Source organism: Oncorhynchus tshawytscha, linkage group LG07 (assembly GCF_018296145.1).
Source record: "Oncorhynchus tshawytscha isolate Ot180627B linkage group LG07, Otsh_v2.0, whole genome shotgun sequence".
NCBI lineage: Eukaryota > Metazoa > Chordata > Actinopteri > Salmoniformes > Salmonidae > Oncorhynchus > Oncorhynchus tshawytscha.
Genome location: NC_056435.1, coordinates 74,288,202 through 74,311,422, shown reverse-complemented (window position 1 = coordinate 74,311,422; position 23,221 = coordinate 74,288,202). Strand labels below are relative to the sequence as shown.

The 23,221-nt window shown below is 41.7% G+C and overlaps 1 protein-coding gene across 1 annotated transcript in view; it reads right to left on the bottom strand.

The window, feature by feature from the left end:
- Positions 1-12,676: 12,676 nt before the first annotated feature.
- LOC121838691 (paired box protein Pax-3-like) overlaps positions 12,677-23,221 on the bottom strand; it is a 31,073-nt gene continuing 20,528 nt past the window's right edge. Inside the window, exons 4-5 of the mRNA XM_042323738.1 lie at positions 21,097-21,360; positions 12,677-12,764 (exon numbers count right to left, since the gene is read on the bottom strand). Of these exons, the coding sequence (XP_042179672.1) occupies positions 12,747-12,764; positions 21,097-21,360 (282 nt within the window). The 3' untranslated portion in view covers positions 12,677-12,746. The remainder of the gene's footprint in view (positions 12,765-21,096; positions 21,361-23,221) is intronic.

The following is a 23,221-nucleotide window of genomic DNA, read 5'->3' as shown; positions in this document are numbered from 1 at the left end:
CCAGTTGAAATTATACTTATTTCATAAGTTCTCAACAGTCGGTTGTTTGAATTGTGACTTTCTAACTGCCATCCTTTTCCTTGTTTTCTAAAGCGTTCACCCCTCCAAAGGCAGTCACACAAGAGCCAAGAACAGTAGACAGCAATACTACACCTAAACCATCTATCACAGTAGACAGCAATACTACACCTAAACCATCTATCACAGTAGACAGCAATACTACACCTAAACCATCTATCACAGTAGACAGCAATACTACACCTAAACCATCAATCACAGTAGACAGCAATACTACACCTAAACCATCAATCACAGTAGACAGCAATACTACACCTAAACCATCTATCACAGTAGACAGCAATACTACACCTAAACCATCAATCACAGTAGACAGCAATACTACACCTAAACCATCTATCACAGTAGACAGCAATACTACACCTAAACCATCAATCACAGTAGACAGCAATACTACACCTAAACCATCTATCACAGTAGACAGCAATACTACACCTAAACCATCAATCACAGTAGACAGCAATACTACACCTAAACCATCTATCACAGTAGACAGCAATACTACACCTAAACCATCTATCACAGTAGACAGCAATACTACACCTAAACCATCAATCACAGTAGACAGCAATACTACACCTAAACCATCTATCACAGTAGACAGCAATACTACACCTAAACCATCTATCACAGTAGACAGCAATACTACACCTAAACCATCAATCACAGTAGACAGCAATACTACACCTAAACCATCTATCACAGTAGACAGCAATACTACACCTAAACCATCTATCACAGTAGACAGCAATACTACACCTAAACCATCAATCACAGTAGACAGCAATACTACACCTAAACCATCTATCACAGTAGACAGCAATACTAAACCTAAACCATCTATCACAGTAGACAGCAATACTACACCTAAACCATCTATCACAGTAGACAGCAATACTACACCTAAACCATCTATCACAGTAGACAGCAATACTAAACCTAAACCATCTATCACAGTAGACAGCAATACTACACCTAAACCATCTATCACAGTAGACAGCAATACTAAACCTAAACCATCTATCACAGTAGACAGCAATACTACACCTAAACCATCTATCACAGTAGACAGCAATACTACACCTAAACCATCTATTACAGTAGACAGCAATACTAAACCTAAACCATCTATCACAGTAGACAGCAATACTACACCTAAACCATCTATCACAGTAGACAGCAATACTACACCTAAACCATCTATCACAGTAGACAGCAATACTACACCTAAACCATCTATTACAGTAGACAGCAATTCTACACCTAAACCATCTATCACAGTAGACAGCAATACTAAACCTAAACCATCAATCACAGTAGACAGCAATACTACACCTAAACCATCTAACACAGTAGACAGCAATTCTAGTAGTACTACACCACAATCAAACACATTGGACCTCAATACTACACCTTCACCATCTAGCACAGTAGACAGCAGTACTACACCTTCACCAGAAGATGGCAGCACACTAGAAGTCACAACATCCACTCCTGTTGGTGAGTGTATGATGATATCCAAGTATTCTATTCTGGCAAAAAACGACAGAACAACAGCACCAATAACAGGAGACAGCATTTACCACACCGTCACCAGTAGAGGGCAGTACAGTCACAAAAGTCCCAGCCTTCACTACTCTGGGTTAGTATCAGTACTGAAAAAAGCAACCAATTGTCATACTTGAGTAAAAGTAAAGATACCTTAATAGAAAATGACTCAAGTAAAAGTGAAAGTCACCCAGTAAAATACTACTTGAGTAAAAGTCTATTGGTGTTCAATTTTAAATATGTAATTGCTAAAATATACTTAAGTATCAAAAGTAAAAGTAAAAGTACGAATAATTTAAAATTCCTTATATTAAGCAAAACAGACAGCACAATTTTCTTGTTTTTTAAATGTATGGATAGCCAGGGGCCACTCCAACACTCAGACATCATTTACAGATAGCCAGGGGCCACTCCAACACTCAGACATCATTTACAGATAGCCAGGGGCCACTCCAACACTCAGACATCATTTACATATAGCCAGGGGCCACTCCAACACTCAGACATCATTTACATATAGCCAGGGGCCACTCCAACACTCAGACATCATTTACAAACAAAGCATTTGTGTTGAGTGAGTCCGCCAGATCAGAGGCATTATGGATGACCAGGGACGTTCTTTTTGTAAGTGTATGAATTAGACCATTTTCTGTCCTGCTAAGCAATTAAAATGTAAAGAGTACCTTTGGGTGTCAGGGAAAATGTATGGAGTTAAAAGTACATTGTTTTCTTTAGGAATGTAGTGGAGTAAAAGTAAAAGTAATCAAAAATATAAATAGTAAAATACAGATACCCCCAAAAAATGACTTAAGTAGCACTTTAAAGTATTTTTACTCAAGTACTTTACACCACTGTTTAGTATCTGAACTGTCAAACAACATCTAGTCACACCTATCCTCTAGTTGTATGGACCAAGAATTAATACAGCAGTTTCATGACAAGGTGTTAATCATATACATGGTTTATTTCAGAACTTGGATCAACATTGACTCTTCAAGCCACACATACCGTCCCTGCTGTGTCTAACCTAGTACAGACCATTACCAGTCATTCTGACGACACAACTGGTAACACAACACCACCAGTCACAACAACCTTAATCCAGAATACTGTCTCCAAGGAAACAACTGAGACAGACCATAAGAACATCATAACCTCTCACAAAGGTAGGCTATAGTTCCCACTACCAAGTTGCTCAAGAATCATGGCATTAACATGATTGATTTTGTAAAGGGCATCATTTACAGCTCAGTATGGCTAGGATCATCATCTCAAAATGGATCATGTTACATTGTGATTTTTCCAATCAGATACCCAAACTCTGATCGCCCATTTGAAGGTCTCTATAGTTTCGGCTGGGGACATAAGTAAGGAGGAGATCATTGAGGCGTTGCATCATGTAAGTGAAGCTCACAATTATCAACTCACACTTTTACACGGTTTAATGTTTCTAAAACATTACTACATGACCAGTATCAACCATTTAGAAGTAGGCTTCTAGGCTATATTATATCAACCTGTTGAGATAACAGGCAGGAGAGACTTTGTTCCTTGCCTGATTCTACTCTTCCTCTCCAGTTTGCAGCGCAGGTCCAAGCCTTTCTACAGAGAGAGTACTGTAACAACTGCACACTGCGCATCAGAAACGTCAGAGGAATATGAGACCAACATTTAATCCAAAACATGTCTCTACACTAACCCAAAGAATCTTATGAGATTCCTGGAACTAACCCTCTTCATATAACTCTAATATAGTCTGGACCCCACAGAAAAACCTACATCTGAAAATCAACAATGCCAGTTTAAGCTTTTCAGTCATTTTGATTTTGGTTCAGTCTTTTCAGAAGAATTAAATCTATGGTCTATTAATTGTAGCCTATATTTATATTTAACTTTATTTAGGAATGTTGGTCAGTTTAGCATATGGACATATTGTATTCTAGGTTTATAATGCTGTTCAGTCATTTGTCACAAGGAGGCAGTATAACTGTTTCATTATCCAACAGAAGCACAGTAAAAGAGGCTTTCCAACACAGTCAAAAATGCACTTTCATAAGTGACTTTCAAAAAATGTGTTTTTGTCACAATAATATTTTCCATCTAAAAACACCAAAAAAGCTGTAATACAACAGCTATTTCCAATTTATATACTAGACATTGTTTAAAAACAAATAGGTAAAGATGCCTCTAAAGGGGCACTATACACCTGTTGGCTGCAAAACAAAAGTTATTTTGGAAAATCTGCGCAACAACGGATTGTCAATATATATCCTGTATATACTGTGTGTGTGTGTATATATATTAGTGTATATATATATATACACACACATATATATACACATACAGTGGGGAGAACAAGTATTTGATACACTGCCGATTTTGCAGTTTTTCCTACTTACAAAGCATGTAGAGGTCTGTAATTTTTATCATAGGTACACTTCAACTGTGAGAGACGGAATCTAAAACAAAAATCCAGAAAATCACATTGTATGATTTCAAGTAATTCATTTTCATTTCACAAATCACCTTAATAATGTTTACATATTTTACATTACTCATCTCATATGTATATCTTGTATTCTATTCTACTGTATTTTAGTCTATGCCACTCCGACATTGTTCGTCCAAATATTTATATATTCTTAATTCCATTCCTTTACTTTGGATGTGTGTGTATTGTGTGTATTGTTGTGAAATTGTTATATATTACTTGTTAGCTATTACTGCACTGTTGGAGCTAGAAACACAAGCATTTCCCTACACCCACAATAACATCTGATAAACATGTGTATGTGACCAATCACATTTGATTTGATTTGATTTGATTTGAGAAAGTGATATTGACTCAGAAAAGGTTGGTGACCACTGGCTGACGGGGTAGCCAATATGTAACTTGAGTGAACTATCCCATGAACACATAATGGGGGTCTTTAAAAAGTAATCACCTAATAGCAGGAACAGCACCATCTAGTGGTCAGAACTTGGTAACATTAGGATGTGGGATGGGACATAAATCCAACAACTTCAATGACAAATTTCTCTGAACAGGGGAAAAAAAACATCACCAAATTCACTGAGAATACATTACACGGGATGAAAAGACAATACTCTGAGCCGCAGCTCCATACTACTTGTCAAACATAGAGAACTGATACTCATTGTTTGGGTGGGATTGGCTTGGGGGATTCCGTGGGGGGCTTTTGACAATTTCTTTGGATTCCTCCTGTCTAACTCATTGTTAGAGACAAGTTTGGCCCAAATCAGATGTTACATATTATATTTATTCAATTTTATATGAATCCTGTAAATTAAAATGGCTAATTTGGGTGTAGTCAATTAGTTTAATTTCTCAGAGATTAAATTATATTTCAACAAAATAATGTTGTTGCAATGCTAATCTTATCTGTTTCTAACAACAGAAACGATTTCAGAACAATCTGAGATGTTGGGTGTTGAAATCATCTTTCTTGTGCTTTTTCAGGTGAAACGACCCCTGTATGATTTGGCACCTCAAATGCAATTACTCTTTATGTCTTTATTGTTCTTTATTTCATATGCACATATTAATTGCTGTATAATGATAGCAAACTGTGACATAACTGTCTAACCCAAACAAACCTCATCATATTGTTGAATAAAATTCCCAAAACATTGTTACTTTACCCATGCTTGTCTTCATAATATTCAAGATTATATATACAATTATTTAATGGTTTGTCTCTTTCTACATACACACATATGGTCTCACACACATACACACACACTATCTGTTGCACCGGGCAGTTTAAGTGTCCCTTATGTTCTGTGGTGTGTGCCATGTAAAAGGCCCTTCTGGAATGTATCCTGATAGGGCCTCACAGGAGAAGATTCTGAATTGTGATGACCCACAGTTCCCCCCCCACCCCCCTACTGCTCCCCCCTGATCCCCCTCCTGCTTTCAGTTTCTCATTTTTGAATGGAGGAGAAAAAAAATAACTTTGCAGCTAAAGGTTTTGCAAAATCACTAGCAGGTCTGTGAAAAGTTCGTATTGACATTTTCCTGGCTTTGGCAACTGTCAAAACATCTGCATGCAGCATTGCCTCACAGCCAGCCCACCAGCCAACCCAACTTCAGGACTCAGAGTCCGCTCTCCTCCTCTGCTCTACTCTTCAAAGTTAAACCGCCCCATTGTCGTTCAAATTCAAGTCAAAATCATCTGCACTCAATTTTTCCTTCCCTCCTCCTCCTTCGCCCATGAACTCCTCATAAGGGTCCTTCTTCTGTGAACTGTTGACGAAGCTCTTGAAGAGGGCGATAGCCAGGAAGGAGTAGAAACCCATGACAAAGAGGATGTAGAAGTAAGCATTGTCGTAGGAAGTCCTGGGATCCACAGCCGGCTGGCTGGGGGTCAGGATGGGCATTGGGAGGGATGATGACGATGTGGTGTTGGTGTTGAGGTGGTGGACACTGTTGCCACTGTTGGATTCCAGTTCCTCCAGGATGATCTTCCTGCATCGGGGGAGTAGTGCAAGAAGCAGGGTTCGGTTCATGGCGAAACAGATAAAGAGGAGTTTGGAATGAGGCAGAGAGACAAATACAGATGAGGGAGAGGAGACGGAGAAAATAAAAATGGTATCCAAAAGTATTCAACGATGGAATGAGAGAGACGATGAAGAAATGGAGTTCTAGAGAGAGAAAGACATTGGAGAAAGATGTGTAGAGCCAGATTGAGAAAGGGAAAAATGGAGCCAGAGAGAGAGGGAGAAGTGACGACACTGAGCCGCATTGGGAAAGGAATGTTGTCCCTAACCTAGCAACTATCTGACAATGGATAAAGAGACATTGCTGAGATAAAGACCACTTACCACCCTTACCAGTAAAAGGCCATGGCAGCTACAGAGCAAAGATACTCTCTGCAAAATATCAGAGAGAGTTCAGTCTCTCAACGAAGTTATAAACATGGTTGAAATGTCATACTGATAAAGTTAATGTCACCAGGCTAAAATAACATACATGCACCATTGTCTATGCAGACAAATCATGTGAGCTCAATTCATACTTTTCTACTTTTTGCCTTGAATCAAAGCTGTGCATTACCCAAAACATATTTTCTCTTTTGCCCTCTTCTCTAAAATCAACTATTTTTCACACCTCCCTCACTCCTTTTCTCTCTCCCTCCCTCTCTCCTGAAACACCTCCTCCCCTTCCTTCACTTTCTATTGGAGGGCTTGGAGGCTGCAAGAGACTGGGGTTGTTGTCAGCTCTGGTCAAGTAGTCTACTCATTTCAAAGAGTGTTGGGTCAAGGGTTAAGTTGTCTCCAGTTTGTGGCTGCTTGAGTGGCACTTTGCTTCAGAGGAGGCTTTTTTTCTCCTACTTCCATTGTGTTCAACAAGTTAAGCACTTTAAAAGGAGTTTTCTGAAAGACTTAGAAAACAGTGAAATGATATCTGGCCTTGATCTCTCAACGTTTACCTCAGAGGTCAGACACACAAGCAAACATCAACACACAATCACACAAACACTATTGCAAGTAAATACACAATGTAGGAACACATGCACACATATAGAGGAAGATGTATGAACCAGTGGAGGCTCCTCAGAGGAGGAAGGTGAGGACCATTCTCCTCAGTGAATTTCATTCTTTTTTAAGTTAAACATTAAGAAAGTTATCCTTTTTAGATAAAAATCTACCAAATATATTCACCTCACCAAATTATTGATTAAAACACAACTGTTTTGCAATGAAGGTCTACAGTAGCCTCAACAACACTATGTAGGGTAGCACCATGGTGTAGCTGGAGGGCAGCTAGCTCCCTTCCTCCTCTGGGTACATTAACTTCAATACAAAACGTAGGAGGCTTATGGTTCTCACCCCCTTCCATAGACCTGCCCAGTAACTATGACATCTTACGGAAGACGTCCTCCAAACGATCAGAGTTCTAGCAGCATGAACTGACATGTTGTCCACCCAAGTCAAAGAATCAGAGAATGAATCTAGTAATGAAAGCATAATCTACAGCTAGCTAGCAAGGCAGTGCATAAAATATGGTGAGTAGTTGTCTCAAAGAGAGAGAAAGACAAATTGATATCTTCAAAAATGGAGAAGCAAGAGAGAGAGAGAGAGATTTTGTCATTTTTTTTCACTTTCAGTTTCACTTAGCTAGAAAATGCAGCTAGCTAGTTTAGCCCACTCAAATGCCCTGCTCAAACAGAGGGATGCTATGTTAGCTAGCTGGCCATGACTATCCAACACAAAACTGGAACACTTCCAAGTCAAGGTAAGCTTTTGGTTTTACTAATTTATTGCCACCGGGGCCCGCTTTGGTAACTGCTAAACTGCTTACTGACTATACACTGTAACATTACTGCAGGAATGAAGCAGGTTTACTATGGTGCTAGTTTTGTTAGCTGTGTTGACTATGACCGTACTTTAGCTAATATGGTGACATCTATGTAGGCTGTGTGTAGAGGTTATGACATGGTTTGGCTTGGAACATATTTTTTCTCCTGGTCACATACAACTGATGGGTTGTGAATTGAAGTACCCAAACGAAAGGAAAAGGTGAGAGGGCGATAGCACATAGATGCGAGAAGGAATACAACGTGGCTGCTATAAAAGTGAACTGTGTTTATACGTGATCGGGGATGTATTTATTCTGCCGATTCTGTTGAAAAACGTTTCTAAAACAGAATCAAATGGAATGAAACGGGGATAAACATACCTGAATTTGTCACATAAAAACTCTTGTTTGCAACTTTTAGACTAATGATTACACCCTAGATCAGCTAGATGCAGGCAAGAGTGTTCAAGGCAGTATTGAATGTGTCACTGTCTGTCCATGTGTCACTGTCTGTCACCTGTGCACCTATGTTGTAAACTTTCATTCATAGGCTAGGTTGTGCAACCTCATGATGGGTATAGAGAAAATGAGAGTATCGTTTAGTAGTCTAAACCTATCGATGTTACATTGAACTGAGTGAATGGAATATGAATGACAGTCCTCCAATAGGAAATAAGACCATGCTTATGGAGAAAGAAAATTGTCCTCCCTCATCTTAAACGGCTCCGACCGCCACTGGTATGAATTTATACATGGATACACACACATACACACTTACACACACCATATAAAATGAGTGACACTACCAGCTGCAAACACCTGATCCCCAGGTTCCCCCCTTCACAAAGAGAAAAAAATAAGGAAAGAAGAAGAGAAGAATGAGAGAGTGATAAAAACACAGATACCCATAACTTGTGAAGTGTCAGACAACTGGCTGAGTGTTTTTCTTTCTGCCGGGGCGCTGGGATCGGAACGTTTAGCCCTCTGAACCCCAGGTGTGTCGCAAATGGTGCCCTATTCCCTACATAGTGCACTACTATTGACCAGAGCCCTTTGGGCCCTTTGGGACCTAGTCAAAAGTAGTGCACAATATAGAGAATAGGGTGCTTTTTGGGAAGCAATTCCAGTCTGAACCCCAGAGAGACAGTGGCAGTGACTAATGTCCCAATGTGTCTGTGGTGTTGTGTTTAGATCGTTTACAGGGAGATCTGCTTTAATCATTACGGGTTTGAAGGGTCCCCCGGGGAGCAGGAATTTGTCTGGAAGCAGTGTTTATGAAAAAGGATATATTTATGAATGAGTCTTTAAAGTGTTGGGGAGCCGCTGGGCTGCAGCGAGAGAATACATGAGAGGATGAGAGCACCAACGGTCCACCGTCAGTCATGGCAAATGCTTGTTCTTAGGAAGACCACAATATGGTTTACTTCCTGAAATGACTGGAACTGAAATTGAATTGACCCCAACCCTGGTGAGTGCATGAGTGTGTGCTTACAGTGATGGGGTTGGTGGATGGCAGATTCAGTTATTTCAGTTATTCAGTTATTCTCTTGGAAAACAAACACATCCTATTGCAGGGAAAACATTTAACCTTAAACATGGATCTTTGATTGGAAATTTGAAAAGAAAGAAATATTATCTTTGTTCTAAATTTGGGGTAAAGATGTGTCATTTTCCAGTAAGTCATCCAGTGGATGGTCACTTGGGACATTGCCATCTTGTCTTGTCTGTGTCATTGCTCTTTTGGCTGCCTTTCCCTTTCCCTTTGTTTAATGCAATTACGGTATCTAATTTAGATCTAACTAATGTAGATGTCCTGAATGAGCTAGTAATCTGCTCTCATCAAGTATATTGCCCCAAGTTCAGAACTGGTTCATAACTTATCCTAACTCATAGTTAACTCAAAGCTAACATTTTCCATTTACCTTTTTCCATTTCAGTAATTTAGCAGACACTCTTATCTAGAGCGACTTACATTACTCTTAAGATTTTTTTAAAAAGTACGTTAGTACATAATCAAGATTGTAAAGACAGACACACATTGGTTTTAAATCAATTAAAACACTTCAGCCTGTACACATTTTTATTTTATTTTATTATAAATAGTAAATAGTGCTGCATTTGACAAGACATATTCCAACAAAAATCATTTTATGCAGTCATAAATGAAAATTATATATGTTTACAAAAGAAACAAGGCAGAAAAATATAGGTGTACAGATGTAGGATCTTAATTTGAGCCAGTTTGATACAGTTGGAAAATACTGCTGCAGCAACTGCAAATGTGAATTATTATGTGGATTATAATGAATAGACATTTATGTAGGGGTTGATTCATTTTTCGTAATGAAAAACAAGTCTGAAGTTTCAAAGTGGAAATTATAAACTTCAGAAGCCTTTAAAAAAACAAAAATACCCTACAATTTCCTGTGTTTAAGATCCTAGATCTGCTGTTTAAGATTTACGGGTCAGCACCACTGAGTATTAAGACCAGGGATACTAACAGAGGTGGACTGAATAAATACTAAATGAACAGGAGTGGTATGTTTCATCAGGTCCAATTAACACTTGACTGGACTATGTGACTGGTAGCCTGGTCCCAGATCTGTACGGGCAGAATCTTAACTTGAGTGTATATAACTCAGATTTATACTCCATCTGCAAAAATCGAAGTTACCTGTACATGCATGGATCTTGTGTTAGGATTCTTATTGCTTTAAAAGTGATCCGAGCCTTCCAGTCTCCAAAGTGCCCTTTTCAGTGGTGACATATATTATTCTTTTTGTATACATTTGTCGTTGTTGTTCGCTCAAATCGGTGGTAAATTCTCATCTATGCTTCAGAACCAAAATGTTGTGCTTCTTGATTTTTGACCAATGACCAGTCATCAATCAGCATTGGCACGCAAAGGCAGGCGCGCATATCCAGATTAATGACCAGAACACTTGTTTCATTTCCTCCAATTCTACGTGCCAAAATACAGAGTAGGCCTACATTTATCATCCATATAAAATACAGTTTAGCAATCTACTACGGACTCATATTTGCCCGAACAATAGGCTAGGTGGCGATTTGATTGGTAATTTCCAAATTTCAGATAGGGCTAATTTGGGTGGCTACTGCTGGCTATATGTCTAAAGATAAGCAGCTGTAACGTCGCACTGCTTTCAATATTATGGAGTGAAGATGTAACATTTTCTGGTGAATTTGTTACAATAGTTGTAACTAAGAACCGGGCTACAGGGCTGACAACAAGCACTTTGCAGGCAGGTTGCCCTCCAAAGTGACATCATTTTCCATACGATCCTGAAACCTCCTCTACAAGTAGGCCGTTTGACTTTGCTTGCTCTGGACTCCAGAGAAGTGACATGATATATCCCTAGTACATATTGGCTGCAAACATGAATGACTTTCAGATCCAAATTCAGCTGTAAAGTTTATTTCTGTAGACTTGCGTTTTGAAAATGCGTCACCATTTATGGCTGTAATGACATGCTACATTTGCGCACACGTGCATGTGCGTGCGCCGGGGTTTACATGTTTTGTAGGCTGACCACTCCTTTTTGGGGGTCGCGGGTCAACGAATATGAAAAACCCTGGGATACATGATCGTGGCAACAAATGGAGTTGTTTTGGATTTAGTAACGGTAGGCAACAGTATTTCTTACCATCTTCTATTTCGACTGGAATTGTGTGGGTCATTAATTTTAATAAGTGCAGCATTAATTCCAGTTCAAAATAGTTTCGGGAAATACTTTACTCATCAGATTGTGCTGCTTTCGCCTCTTGTAAAAATTGCAGCTGCTGCGGGAATTTCTTTGAGGGGGCACCCTACTTTTTGTTTGAGCACATGCCCCCCAAAAGGTCTGTGCACTGCCCTGCAAGCAACCCAGCTATCTTTGTTTTTCTCAGTACAATATAGATTACAAAAAGAATGTAGAAGGCTAGTTGAGGAGATGTGTCAGTTCATTTCATATGAGGCACTTCTTTGGGTTGAAGCAGCTTCCATCTACGACTGTATGTCTCTATCTCTCTGTCTCTCTACTATCAACCGAGATGGGTGAAAGACTGAGTCCACTGTCCAGACCTTTACTTTAACCCTACAGTCATGTTAAGAATCAAATTGATGGCGGTTTATCTTCTCCTGATAGAACCAATTTAATTTCCCCAAATCATGTGAAAAAATATATCGTATCAGTGTACAGTATAAGACATTTCCCTAAGACATTGTGAGTGCCATAAATAAAGCATTGTGGCTGCGTGAGCGGTGTGCCTATTGCAGGTCCATAGATAGATCACCGTTAGCCTCAGGATCGTGCCTTAAAAACGTATTTTCCTCCCATCACATTGGCCTCGAAGGCGCATCCTTGGAAGAAAAACAGCTTACAAGTCCTCTCCCACTTATTACAAATCAAAGGCAGAATCTTGACTGAGTGAATTTTGTTTTATTCACCCTTTTTTCATTTATCCTCTGCCTCACCTCCTCTTCTTCTCCTTCTCTCTTCAAGCATGGAGAGCAAGCCGTGCTTGGTTTTCAGAGCATGACGTGAAGTGCGAGTGGGGCGAGAGCCAGGTAACTGGAGAGGGCTCCCCCTTTGGTTCTGATTATCCCATTGAGACTCCCCCACATCCCCAACCAGGGTACCCCATCCCAAAACAACCCCCCTCTGTCCATTTCTCTGGGTTGTCCCTTCTCCTCAGGGGCTGGGTAGGGAATAGGCAGAGGGGGGAGGAGGGATTTCTCCGGAGTTGACTGTCAGGTTGGCCAGAGATCTCGTCCACTCCTGGCCATGTTGGGGTTTCAGATAATGAAAGGCACCTGAGAGAGAGAGAGAGAGAGAGGGGGGGAGTGTTAGAACTGTTCTCCATTGGGTTTCATGTCAGTATCTCAAATCAAACTGTATTTGTCACATGCGCCGAATACAAGTGTAGACCTTACTGTGAAATGTTTACTTACAAGCCCTAAAGTAAACTAAAGTGAGAAAATTATACAAAAGTTACACAATATCAATAACGAGGCTATATACAGGTACCGGTACCGAGTCAGTGTGTGGAGATACAGGTTAGAGGTAGTTTGTACATGAAGTGACTGGATAGATAATAAACAGCCAGTAGCAGCAGTGTAAAAACCAAATGGGGGGCAGGTAGCCTATTGGATAGGGCGTTGGGCCAGTAACCAAATGGTTGCTAGATCGAATCCCTGAGCTGACAAGGAAAAAATCTGCTGTTCTGCCCCTCAACAAGGCAGTTAATTCACTGTTCCTTGGCCGTCATTGTAAATAAGAATTTGTTAACGGACTTGCCTAGTTAAATAAAGGTTAAAAAGTAATAGTCCGGTGGCCATTAGATGAATTGTTCAGCAGTCTAATGGCTTGGGGGTAGAAGCTGTTAAGGAGCCTTTTGGTCCTCGACTTGGCGCTCCGGTACCGCTTGCCATGCGGTAGCAGAGAAAACAGTCTATAACTTGGGTGACTGGAGTCTAACAATTTTATGGGCTTTCCTCTTACACCATCTATTCCTGGATGGCAGGAAGCTTGGCCCCAGTGATGTACTGGGCCATATGTACTACCCTCTGTAGCGCCTTACTGTCAGATGCCGAGCAGTTGCCATTACAGGCGGTGATGCAACCGGTCAGAATGCTGTTAATGGTGCAGCTGTAGAACTTTGAGGATCTGGGGACCCATGCCAAATCATTTCAGTCTCCTGAGGGGGAAAAGGTTTTGTTGTGCCCTCTTCACGACTGTCTTGGTGTGTTTGGACCATGATAGATCGTTGGTGGTGTGGACACCAAGGAACTTGAAATTCTCGACCCGCTCCACTACAGCCCGTTGATGATTTCCTGTAGTCCATGATCAGCTCCTTTGTCTTGCTCACATTTAGGGAGAAGTTGTTGTCCTGGCACCATACTGCCAGTTCTCTAACCTCCTCCCTATAGGCTGTCTCATCATTGTCGGTGATCAGGCCTTCCACTGTTGTGACGTCAGCAAACTTAATGATGTTGGAGTCGTGTTTGGCCAGTCGTGGGTGAACAGGGAGTACAGGAGGGGACTAAGTACACACTCCTGAGGGGCCCCAGTGTTGAAGATCCTACCCTTACCACCTGGGGGCGGCCCGTCAGGAAGTCCAGGATCTAGTTACAGAGTGAGGTGTTTAGTCCCAGGGTCCTTAGCTTAGTGATGAGCTTTGTTTGCACTATGGTGTTGAACGCTGAGCTGTAGTCAATTAACAGCATTCTCACATAGGTGTTCCTTTTGTCCAGGTGGGAAAGGGCAGTGTGGAGTGCAATTGAGATTGCGCCATCTGTGGATCTGTTGGGGCGGTATACGAATTGGAGTGGGTCTAGGGTATCTGGGAGGATGCTGTTGATGTGAGCCATGACCAGCCTTTCAAAGCACTTCATGGCTACCGACGTGAGTGCTACCAGACAGTAATCATTTAGGCAGGTTACCTTCGCTTCCTTGGGCACAAGGACTATGGTGGTCTGCTTGAAACATGTAGGTATTACAGACTCGGTCAGGGAGAGGTTGAAAATGTCAGTGAAGACACTTGTTCCGCGCATGCCAGTTGGTCCACGCATGCTTTGAGTACACATCCAACTGGCCCTGCGGCTTTTTGAATGTTGACCTGTTTAAAAGGTCTTGCTCACATCGGCTACCGAGACCATTATTACACAGTCATCCAGAACAGCTGTTGCTCTCGTGCATGCTTCAGTGTTGCTTGCCTCGAAGCGAGCATAAAAGTAATTTAGCTCTTCTGGTAGGCTCGCGTCACTAGGCAGCTCGCGTCTGGGTTTCCCTTTGTAGTCCGTAATAGTTTTCAAGCCCTGAGAAATCCGACAAGCGTCAGAGCCGGTGTAATACGATTCAATCTTAATCCTGTATTGACGCTTTGCTTGTTTGATGGTTCATCGGAGGGCATAGCGGGATTTCTTATAGGCGTGTGGATTAGTTTTTGCTTGTAAGCAGGAATCCAGAGGATAATATTATGGTCAGATTTGTCAAATGGAAGGCGGGGGAGAGCTTTCTATGCATCTCTGTTTGTGGAGCAAAGGTGGTCTAGTTTTTTTCACTCTTGTTGCACATGTGACATGCTGGTAAAAAAATTGGTCAAACTGATTTAAGTTTGCTTGCATTAAAGTCCCCGGGCACTAGGAGCGCCTCTTCTGTGTGAGCATTTATTTGTTTGCTTATGGCCTCATAGAGTTGGTTGAGTGCAGTCTTAGTGCCAGCATCGGTCTGTGGTGGTAAATAGACAGCTATGAATAATGCAGATGAGATCTCTCTTGGTAGATAGTGTGGTCTACAGCTCATCATAAGGTACTCTACCTCAGGTGAGCAATACCTCGAGACTTCTTTAATATTAGACATCGCGCACCAGCTGTTGTTGACAAGAAGCTTACCAGACGTAGCTTCTCTGTTCTGTCGGTGCATTGAAAATCCCTCCAGCTCTAAATTATCAGTGTCGTCATTCAGCCACGACTCGGTGAAACATAAGACATTACAGTTCTTAATGTCCCGTTGGTAGGATAATCTTAATCGTAGGTCATCAATTGTATTTTCCAATGATTGCATGTTAGCAAGTAGAATTGATGGCAGTGGGAGTTTACTCGCTCGCCTACGGATTCTCAAAAGGCAGCCCGATCTGCGTCCTCTTTTCCTCCATCTTTTCTTCACGCAAACAACGGGAATCTGGGCCTGTTCCCGGGAGAGCAGTATATCTTTCTCGTTGGACTCGTTAAAGGAAGAAGCTTCTTCCAGTTTGTGGTGATTAAACCCAGTTCTGATGTCCAGAAGTTATTTTCGGTCACAAGAAACAGTTGAAGCAACATTATATTCCAAAAAAGTTTTTAAAAAGTTACAAACAACGCAAAAAAAAAACAACAAAATAGCACAATTGGTTACGGGCATGTAAAACGTTAGCCATCATCTTCGGCGCCACCTCCTGTGTCAGGGTAACATCATGTCAGTGTCTACCTCCTGTGTCAGGGTAACATCATGTCAGTGTCTACTTCCTGTGTCATGATAACATCATGTCAGTATCTACCTCCTGTGTCATGATAACGTCATGTCAGTGTCTACCTCCTGTGTCATGATAACATCATGTCAGTGTCTACCTCCTGTGTCAGGGTAACATCATGTCAGTGTCTACCTCCTGTGTCATGATAACATCATGTCAGTGTCTACCTCCTGTGTCATGATAACGTCATGTCAGTGTCTACCTCCTGTGTCATGATAACGTCATGTCAGTGTCTACCTCCTGTGTCATGATATCATGTCTGTGTCTACCTCCTGTGTCATGATAACATCATGTCAGTATCTACCTCCTGTGTCATGATAACATCATGTCTGTGTCTACCTCCTGTGTCATGATAACATCATGTCAGTATCTACCTTATGTGTCAGGGTTACATCATGTCAGTATCTACGTCCTGTGTCATGATAACATCATGTCTGATGGGTGAGAGGGGTAAATAGTGGGTGAAGGTGTTGAAGAGAGCAGTGAGAGGTAGAGAGAATGGAGGATGTAAGGAAGAGGGCGAGAGGGGGTGAGGGAGTTAAAGAGAGGCAGATCTGGCGCTTTCCCCTTTGGCTGGGCTGTACTGTACTGGGGAGAGTTAGAGTTGGCCTGCCTGCCTGCCCTGGCCACGTTGGTCCTGGCTGTGGCTCTGCTCCAGTGATCAATAACAACTCAGACTGCATCTGACCTCCACAGGGACACATGTTTCCAATCCCTGCCTGCCAAAGGCCATTTCGCTCCCCGTTAAAAAGACCCCCTCTCAACCCCACCTTCCACCCAACTCTCTCTTACCAACAACCCCCTACCCCTGCCCTCACGAGCTGTTTGCACATGGGTCCCCAGCTTGGACCTCCCCAAATTAATGACATCAAGATGCCGCTACTGACGGGCCAGTCAACATGTGGTAGCGTGCCTCCCCCGCCCCTCACCCCATCCCACTTACTCTCCCTCCTCCTCCCCCGCCTGTCAAACATGCTTTGGGGAAGCCGCTCCTTTGATTTGGGGAGGTATCTTCGTTACCTAGGGGTCATTACATGGCTAGGTGAACGAGCGGAGGGTTTGATGGTCCAGCTCATCACACAGGTTCGTGAAAGGTCACAGGCTGATGGTTATGGGGGACAGAGGCCAACCGACATACTTCTGTATCTGGTCATGTAGATATATTGTGTGGGTAAATGCTCACAGGTAATAGTAATGGAAACTGAAGTGCCCCCTAGACTACTAGCCGTGTCTCTGACATGTGTAATGTCACCGCCTGATTTGTTGGCCTTTGCAATTAACATGGGTTATTATTCTGAAAATCTAAACCTTGAGTATGGTCTCTAATCATGGGAGATTGTAGGGTATGTAGAAATGAATGGATTTAGTATAACTTTAATGCTAATCTAATGCGTCTTTCATTAAGATATTTTAACAGACATTCTTTTCAGAATGAGTTACAATCAATGCATTCAAACAACAAATGTGTCTAAAATAACCACGTACAAATACACACATGTATATATATATATATTACTAACAGTCCCAGTGCTACAATAAAACATGCTCCTAACAGTCCCAGTGCTACAATAAACCTGTTACTAACAGTCCCAGTGCTACAATAAAACATGTTCCTAACAGTCCCAGTGCTACAATAAAACATGCTCCTAACAGTCCCAGTGCTACAATAAAACATGTTCCTAACAGTCCCAGTGCTACAATAAAACATGTTCCTAACAGTCCCAGTGCTACAATAAAACATGTTCCTAACAGTCCCAGTGCTACAATAAAACATGTTCCTAACAGTCCCAGTGCTACAATAAAACATGTTCCTAACAGTCCCAGTGCTACAATAAAACATGTTCCTAACAGTCCCAGTGCTACAATAAAACATGTTCCTAACAGTCCCAGTGCTACAATAAAACATGTTCCTAACAGTCCCAGTGCTACAATAAAACATGTTCCTAACAGTCCCAGTGCTACAATAAAACATGTTCCTAACAGTCCCAGTGCTACAATAAAACATGTTCCTAACAGTCCCAGTGCTACAATAAAACAAGTTCCTAACAGTCCCAGTGCTACAATAAAACATGTTCCCAACAGTCCCAGTGCTACAATAAAACATGTTCCCAACAGTCCCAGTGCTACAATAAAACATGTTCCTAACAGTCCCAGTGCTACAATAAAACATGTTCCTAACAGTCCCAGTGCTACAATAAAACATGTTCCTAACAGTCCCAGTGCTACAATAAAACATGTTCCTAACAGTCCCAGTGCTACAATAAAACATGTTCCTAACAGTCCCAGTGCTACAATAAAACATGTTCCTAACAGTCCCAGTGCTACAATAAAACATGTTCCTAACAGTCCCAGTGCTACAATAAAACATGTTCCTAACAGTCCCAGTGCTACAATAAAACATGTTCCTAACAGTCCCAGTGCTACAATAAAACATGTTCCTAACAGTCCCAGTGCTACAATAAAACATGTTCCTAACAGTCCCAGTGCTACAATAAAACATGTTCCCAACAGTCCCAGTGCTACAATAAAACATGTTCCCAACAGTCCCAGTGCTACAATAAAACATGTTCCCAACAGTCCCAGTGCTACAATAAAACATGCTACTAACAGTCCCAGTGCTACAATAAAACATGCTACTAACAGTCCCAGTGCTACAATAAAACATGTTACTAACAGTCCCAGTGCTACAATAAAACATGTTACTAACAGTCCCAGTGCTACAATAAAACATGTTCCTAACAGTCCCAGTGCTACAATAAAACATGTTCCTAACAGTCCCAGTGCTACAATAAAACATGCTACTAACAGTCCCAGTGCTACAATAAAACATGTTACTAACAGTCCCAGTGCTACAATAAAACATGCTACTAACAGTCCCAGTGCTACAATAAAACATGTTCCTAACAGTCCCAGTGCTACAATAAAACATGTTACTAACAGTCCCAGTGCTACAATAAAACATGTTCCTAACAGTCCCAGTGCTACAATAAAACATGTTCCTAACAGTCCCAGTGCTACAATAAAACATGTTCCTAACAGTCCCAGTGCTACAATAAAACATGTTCCTAACAGTCCCAGTGCTACAATAAAACATGTTACTAACAGTCCCAGTGCTACAATAAAACATGTTCCTAACAGTCCCAGTGCTACAATAAACCTGTTACTAACAGTCCCAGTGCTACAATAAAACATGTTCCTAACAGTCCCAGTGCTACAATAAAACATGTTCCTAACAGTCCCAGTGCTACAATAAAACATGTTCCTAACAGTCCCAGTGCTACAATAAAACATGTTACTGACAGTCCCAGTGCTACAATAAAACCTGTTACTAACAGTCCCAGTGCTACAATAAACCTGTTACTAACAGTCCCAGTGCTACAATAAAACATGTTCCTAACAGTCCCAGTGCTACAATAAAACAAGTTACTAACAGTCCCAGTACTACAATCAAACATGTTCTTAACAGTCCCAGTGCTACAATAAAACATGTTAGTAACAGTCCCAGTGCTACAATAAAACATGTTCCTGACTGTCCCAGTGCTACAATAAAACATGTTACTAACAGTCCCAGTGCTACAATAAAACATGCTACTAACAGTCCCAGTGCTACAATAAAACATGTTCCTAACAGTCCCAGTGCTACAATAAAACATGTTCCTAACAATCCCAGTGCTACAATAAAACATGCTACTAACAGTCCCAGTGCTACAATAAAACATGCTACTAACAGTCCCAGTGCTACAATAAAACATGTTACTAACAGTCCCAGTGCTACAATAAAACATGCTACTAACAGTCCCAGTGCTACAATAAAACATGATACTAACAGTCCCAGTGCTACAATAAAACATGTTACTAACAGTCCCAGTGCTACAATAAAACATGTTCCTAACAGTCCCAGTGCTACAATAAAACATGTTCCTAACAGTCCCAGTGCTACAATAAAACATGTTCCTAACAGTCCCAGTGCTACAATAAAACATGTTCCTAACAGTCCCAGTGCTACAATAAAACATGTTACTAACAGTCCCAGTGCTACAATAAAACATGTTACTAACAGTCCCAGTGCTACAATAAAACATGTTACTAACAGTCCCAGTGCTACAATAAAACATGTTCCTAACAGTCCCAGTGCTACAATAAAACGTGTTACTAACAGTCCCAGTGCTACAATAAAACATGCTACTAACAGTCCCAGTGCTACAATAAAACATGTTCCTAACAGTCCCAGTGCTACAATAAAACATGTTCCTAACAGTCCCAGTGCTACAATAAAACATGTTCCTAACAGTCCCAGTGCTACAATAAAACATGTTACTAACAGTCCCAGTGCTACAATAAAACATGTTCCTAACAGTCCCAGTGCTACAATAAAACATGTTCCTAACAATCCCAGTGCTACAATAAAACATGCTACTAACAGTCCCAGTGCTACAATAAAACGTGCTACTAACAGTCCCAGTGCTACAATAAAACATGTTACTAACAGTCCCAGTGCTACAATAAAACATGCTACTAACAGTCCCAGTGCTACAATAAAACATGTTCCTAACAGTCCCAGTGCTACAATAAAACATGTTCCTAACAGTCCCAGTGCTACAATAAAACATGTTACTAACAGTCCCAGTGCTACAATAAAACATGTTCCTAACAGTCCCAGTGCTACAATAAAACATGTTACTAACAGTCCCAGTGCTACAATAAAACATGTTACTAACAGTCCCAGTGCTACAATAAAAAATGTTACTAACAGTCCCAGTGCTACAATAAAACATGTTACTAACAGTCCCAGTGCTACAATAAAACATGCTCCTAACAGTCCCAGTGCTACAATAAAACATGTTCCTAACAGTCCCAGTGCTACAATAAAACATGTTACTAACAGTCCAAGTGCTACAATAAAACATGTTCCTAACAGTCCCAGTGCTACAATAAAACATGTTCCTAACAGTCCCAGTGCTACAATAAAACATGTTCCTAACAGTCCCAGTGCTACAATAAAACATGTTACTAACAGTCCCAGTGCTACAATAAAACATGTTCCTAACAGTCCCAGTGCTACAATAAAACATGTTACTAACAGTCCCAGTGCTACAATAAAACATGTACATAATATTCCTAGTTCAAAAACCCACCTTGCTTTGTCCGTACTGTCCGTACTGGTAGGAGGGGTGGTGTTCCATGGCGTAGGCTGGCGAGCTGTAGGTGGGTGGGCAGTAGGACTGGGAGCTGGGCATGCTGGTCAGGCCTGGCAGACCCTCCAAGCCCCGTTGGGAGCCGTGGCAGCTGGCCGCCATGCCAACCCCGGGCTCAAGCCCTCCGGTCAGGGGAGAGAGGGCAAAGTCACTCTGGTGGCTGGGCTGGTGGGGTACTCCTCCTGGGTTCAACAGCCCCATTACCTGGTGAGAGAGAGGAGAGAATGGAATGGAGTGAGGTGTGATAGAGTAGAGTAGTGTAAATTAGGGTAGAGTAGGGTAGAGTACAGTACAGTACAGTAGGGTAGTGTAGGGTAGAGGAGGGTAGGGTGAGTAGGGCAGAGTAGGGTAGGGTAGAGTAGTGTAGAGTAGTGTATGGTAGGGTAGAGTAGGGTGAGTAGCATAGAGTAGGGTAGGGTAGAGTAGTGTCGAGTAGAGTAGGGTAGGGTGAGTAGAGTAGAGTAGGGTAAGTAGGGTGAGTAGAGTAGGGTGAGTAGAATAGAGTAGAGTAGGGTGAGTAGAGTAGGGTGAGTAGAGTGGAGCAGGGTAGTGTAGAGTAGGGTATAGTATGGTGGGTAGAGTAGAGTAGGGTAGAGTAGTGTAGTGTAGAGTAGAGTAGGGTGAGTAGAGTAGGGTGAGTAGAGTAGAGTAGGTTGAGTAGAGTAGAGTGGGGTGAGTAGAGTAGGGTAGAGTAGAGTAGAGTATAGTATGGTGGGTAGAGTAGGGTAGAGTAGTGTAGAGTAGAGTAGGGTGAGTAGAGTAGGGTAGAGTAGAGGTGGGTAGGTTGAGTAGAGTAGAGTAGAGTAGAGTGAGTAGAGTAGGGTGAGTAGAGTAGGGTGAGTAGAGTAGAGTATAGTAGAGTAGGATGAGTAGAGTGGAGTAGAGTGAGTAGAGTAGGGTGAGTAGAGTAGGGTAGAGTAGGTTGAGTAGAGTAGAGTGAGTAGAGTAGGGTAGAGTAGAGTAGGGTGAGTAGAGTAGGGTAGAGTAGAGTAGAGAGTAGGGTGAGTAGAGTAGAGTATAGTAGAGTAGAGTAGGGTAGGGTAGGGTAGGGTTTTGTAGAGTAGGGTAGGGTGAGTAGAGTAGAGTATAGTAGGGTAGGGCAGGATAGGGTTGGGTTGGGTAGGGTAGAGTAGGGTTTTATAGAGTAGGGTAGGGTGAGTAGAGTAGAGTAGAGTAGAGTATAGTAGGGTAGGGCAGGGTAGGGTGAGTAGAGTAGAGTAGAGTATAGTAGGGTAGGGTAGGGTGAGTAGGGTAGAGTAGAGTATAGTAGGGCAGGGTAGGGTAGGGCAGGGTTGGGTTGGGTAGGGTAGAGTAGGGTTTTATAGAGTAGGGTAGGGTGAGTAGAGTAGAGTAGAGTAGAGTATAGTAGGGTAGGGTAGGGTAGGGTGAGTAGAGTAGAGTAGAGTATAGTAGGGTAGGGTAGGGCAGGGTAGGGTAGGGTAGGGTAGGGTAGAGTATAGTAGGGTAGGGTTGGGTAGGGTGAGTAGAGTAGAGTAGAGTATAGTAGGGTAGGGTGAGTAGGGTTTTATAGAGTAGGGTAGGGTGAGTAGAGTAGAGTATAGTAGGGTAGAGTAGGGTATGGTAGGATAGGGTAGGGTAGGGTACGGTAGAGTAGGGTTTTATAGAGTAGGGTAGGGTGAGTAGAGTAGAGTATAGTAGGGTAGGGCAGGGTAGGGTTTTATATAGTAGGGTAGGGTGAGTAGAGTAGAGTAGAGTATAGTAGGGTAGGGTAGGGTAGGGTAGGGTTTTATATAGTAGGGTAGGGTGAGTAGAGTAGAGTATAGTAGGGTAGGGTAGGGTGAGTAGGGTAGGGTGAGTAGAGTAGAGTAGAGTAGAGTAGAGTAGAGCAGAGTAGAGTAGAGTAGAGTAGAGTAGGGTAGGGTAGAGTAGGGTTTTATAGAGTAGGGTAGGGTGAGTAGAGTAGAGTAGAGTATAGTAGGGTAGGGTAGGGTGAGTAGAGTAGAGTAGAGTATAGTAGGGTGAGTAGAGTAGAGTAGAGTAGAGTAGAGTAGAGTATAGTATAGTATAGTATAGTATAGTATAGTATAGTATAGTATAGTATAGT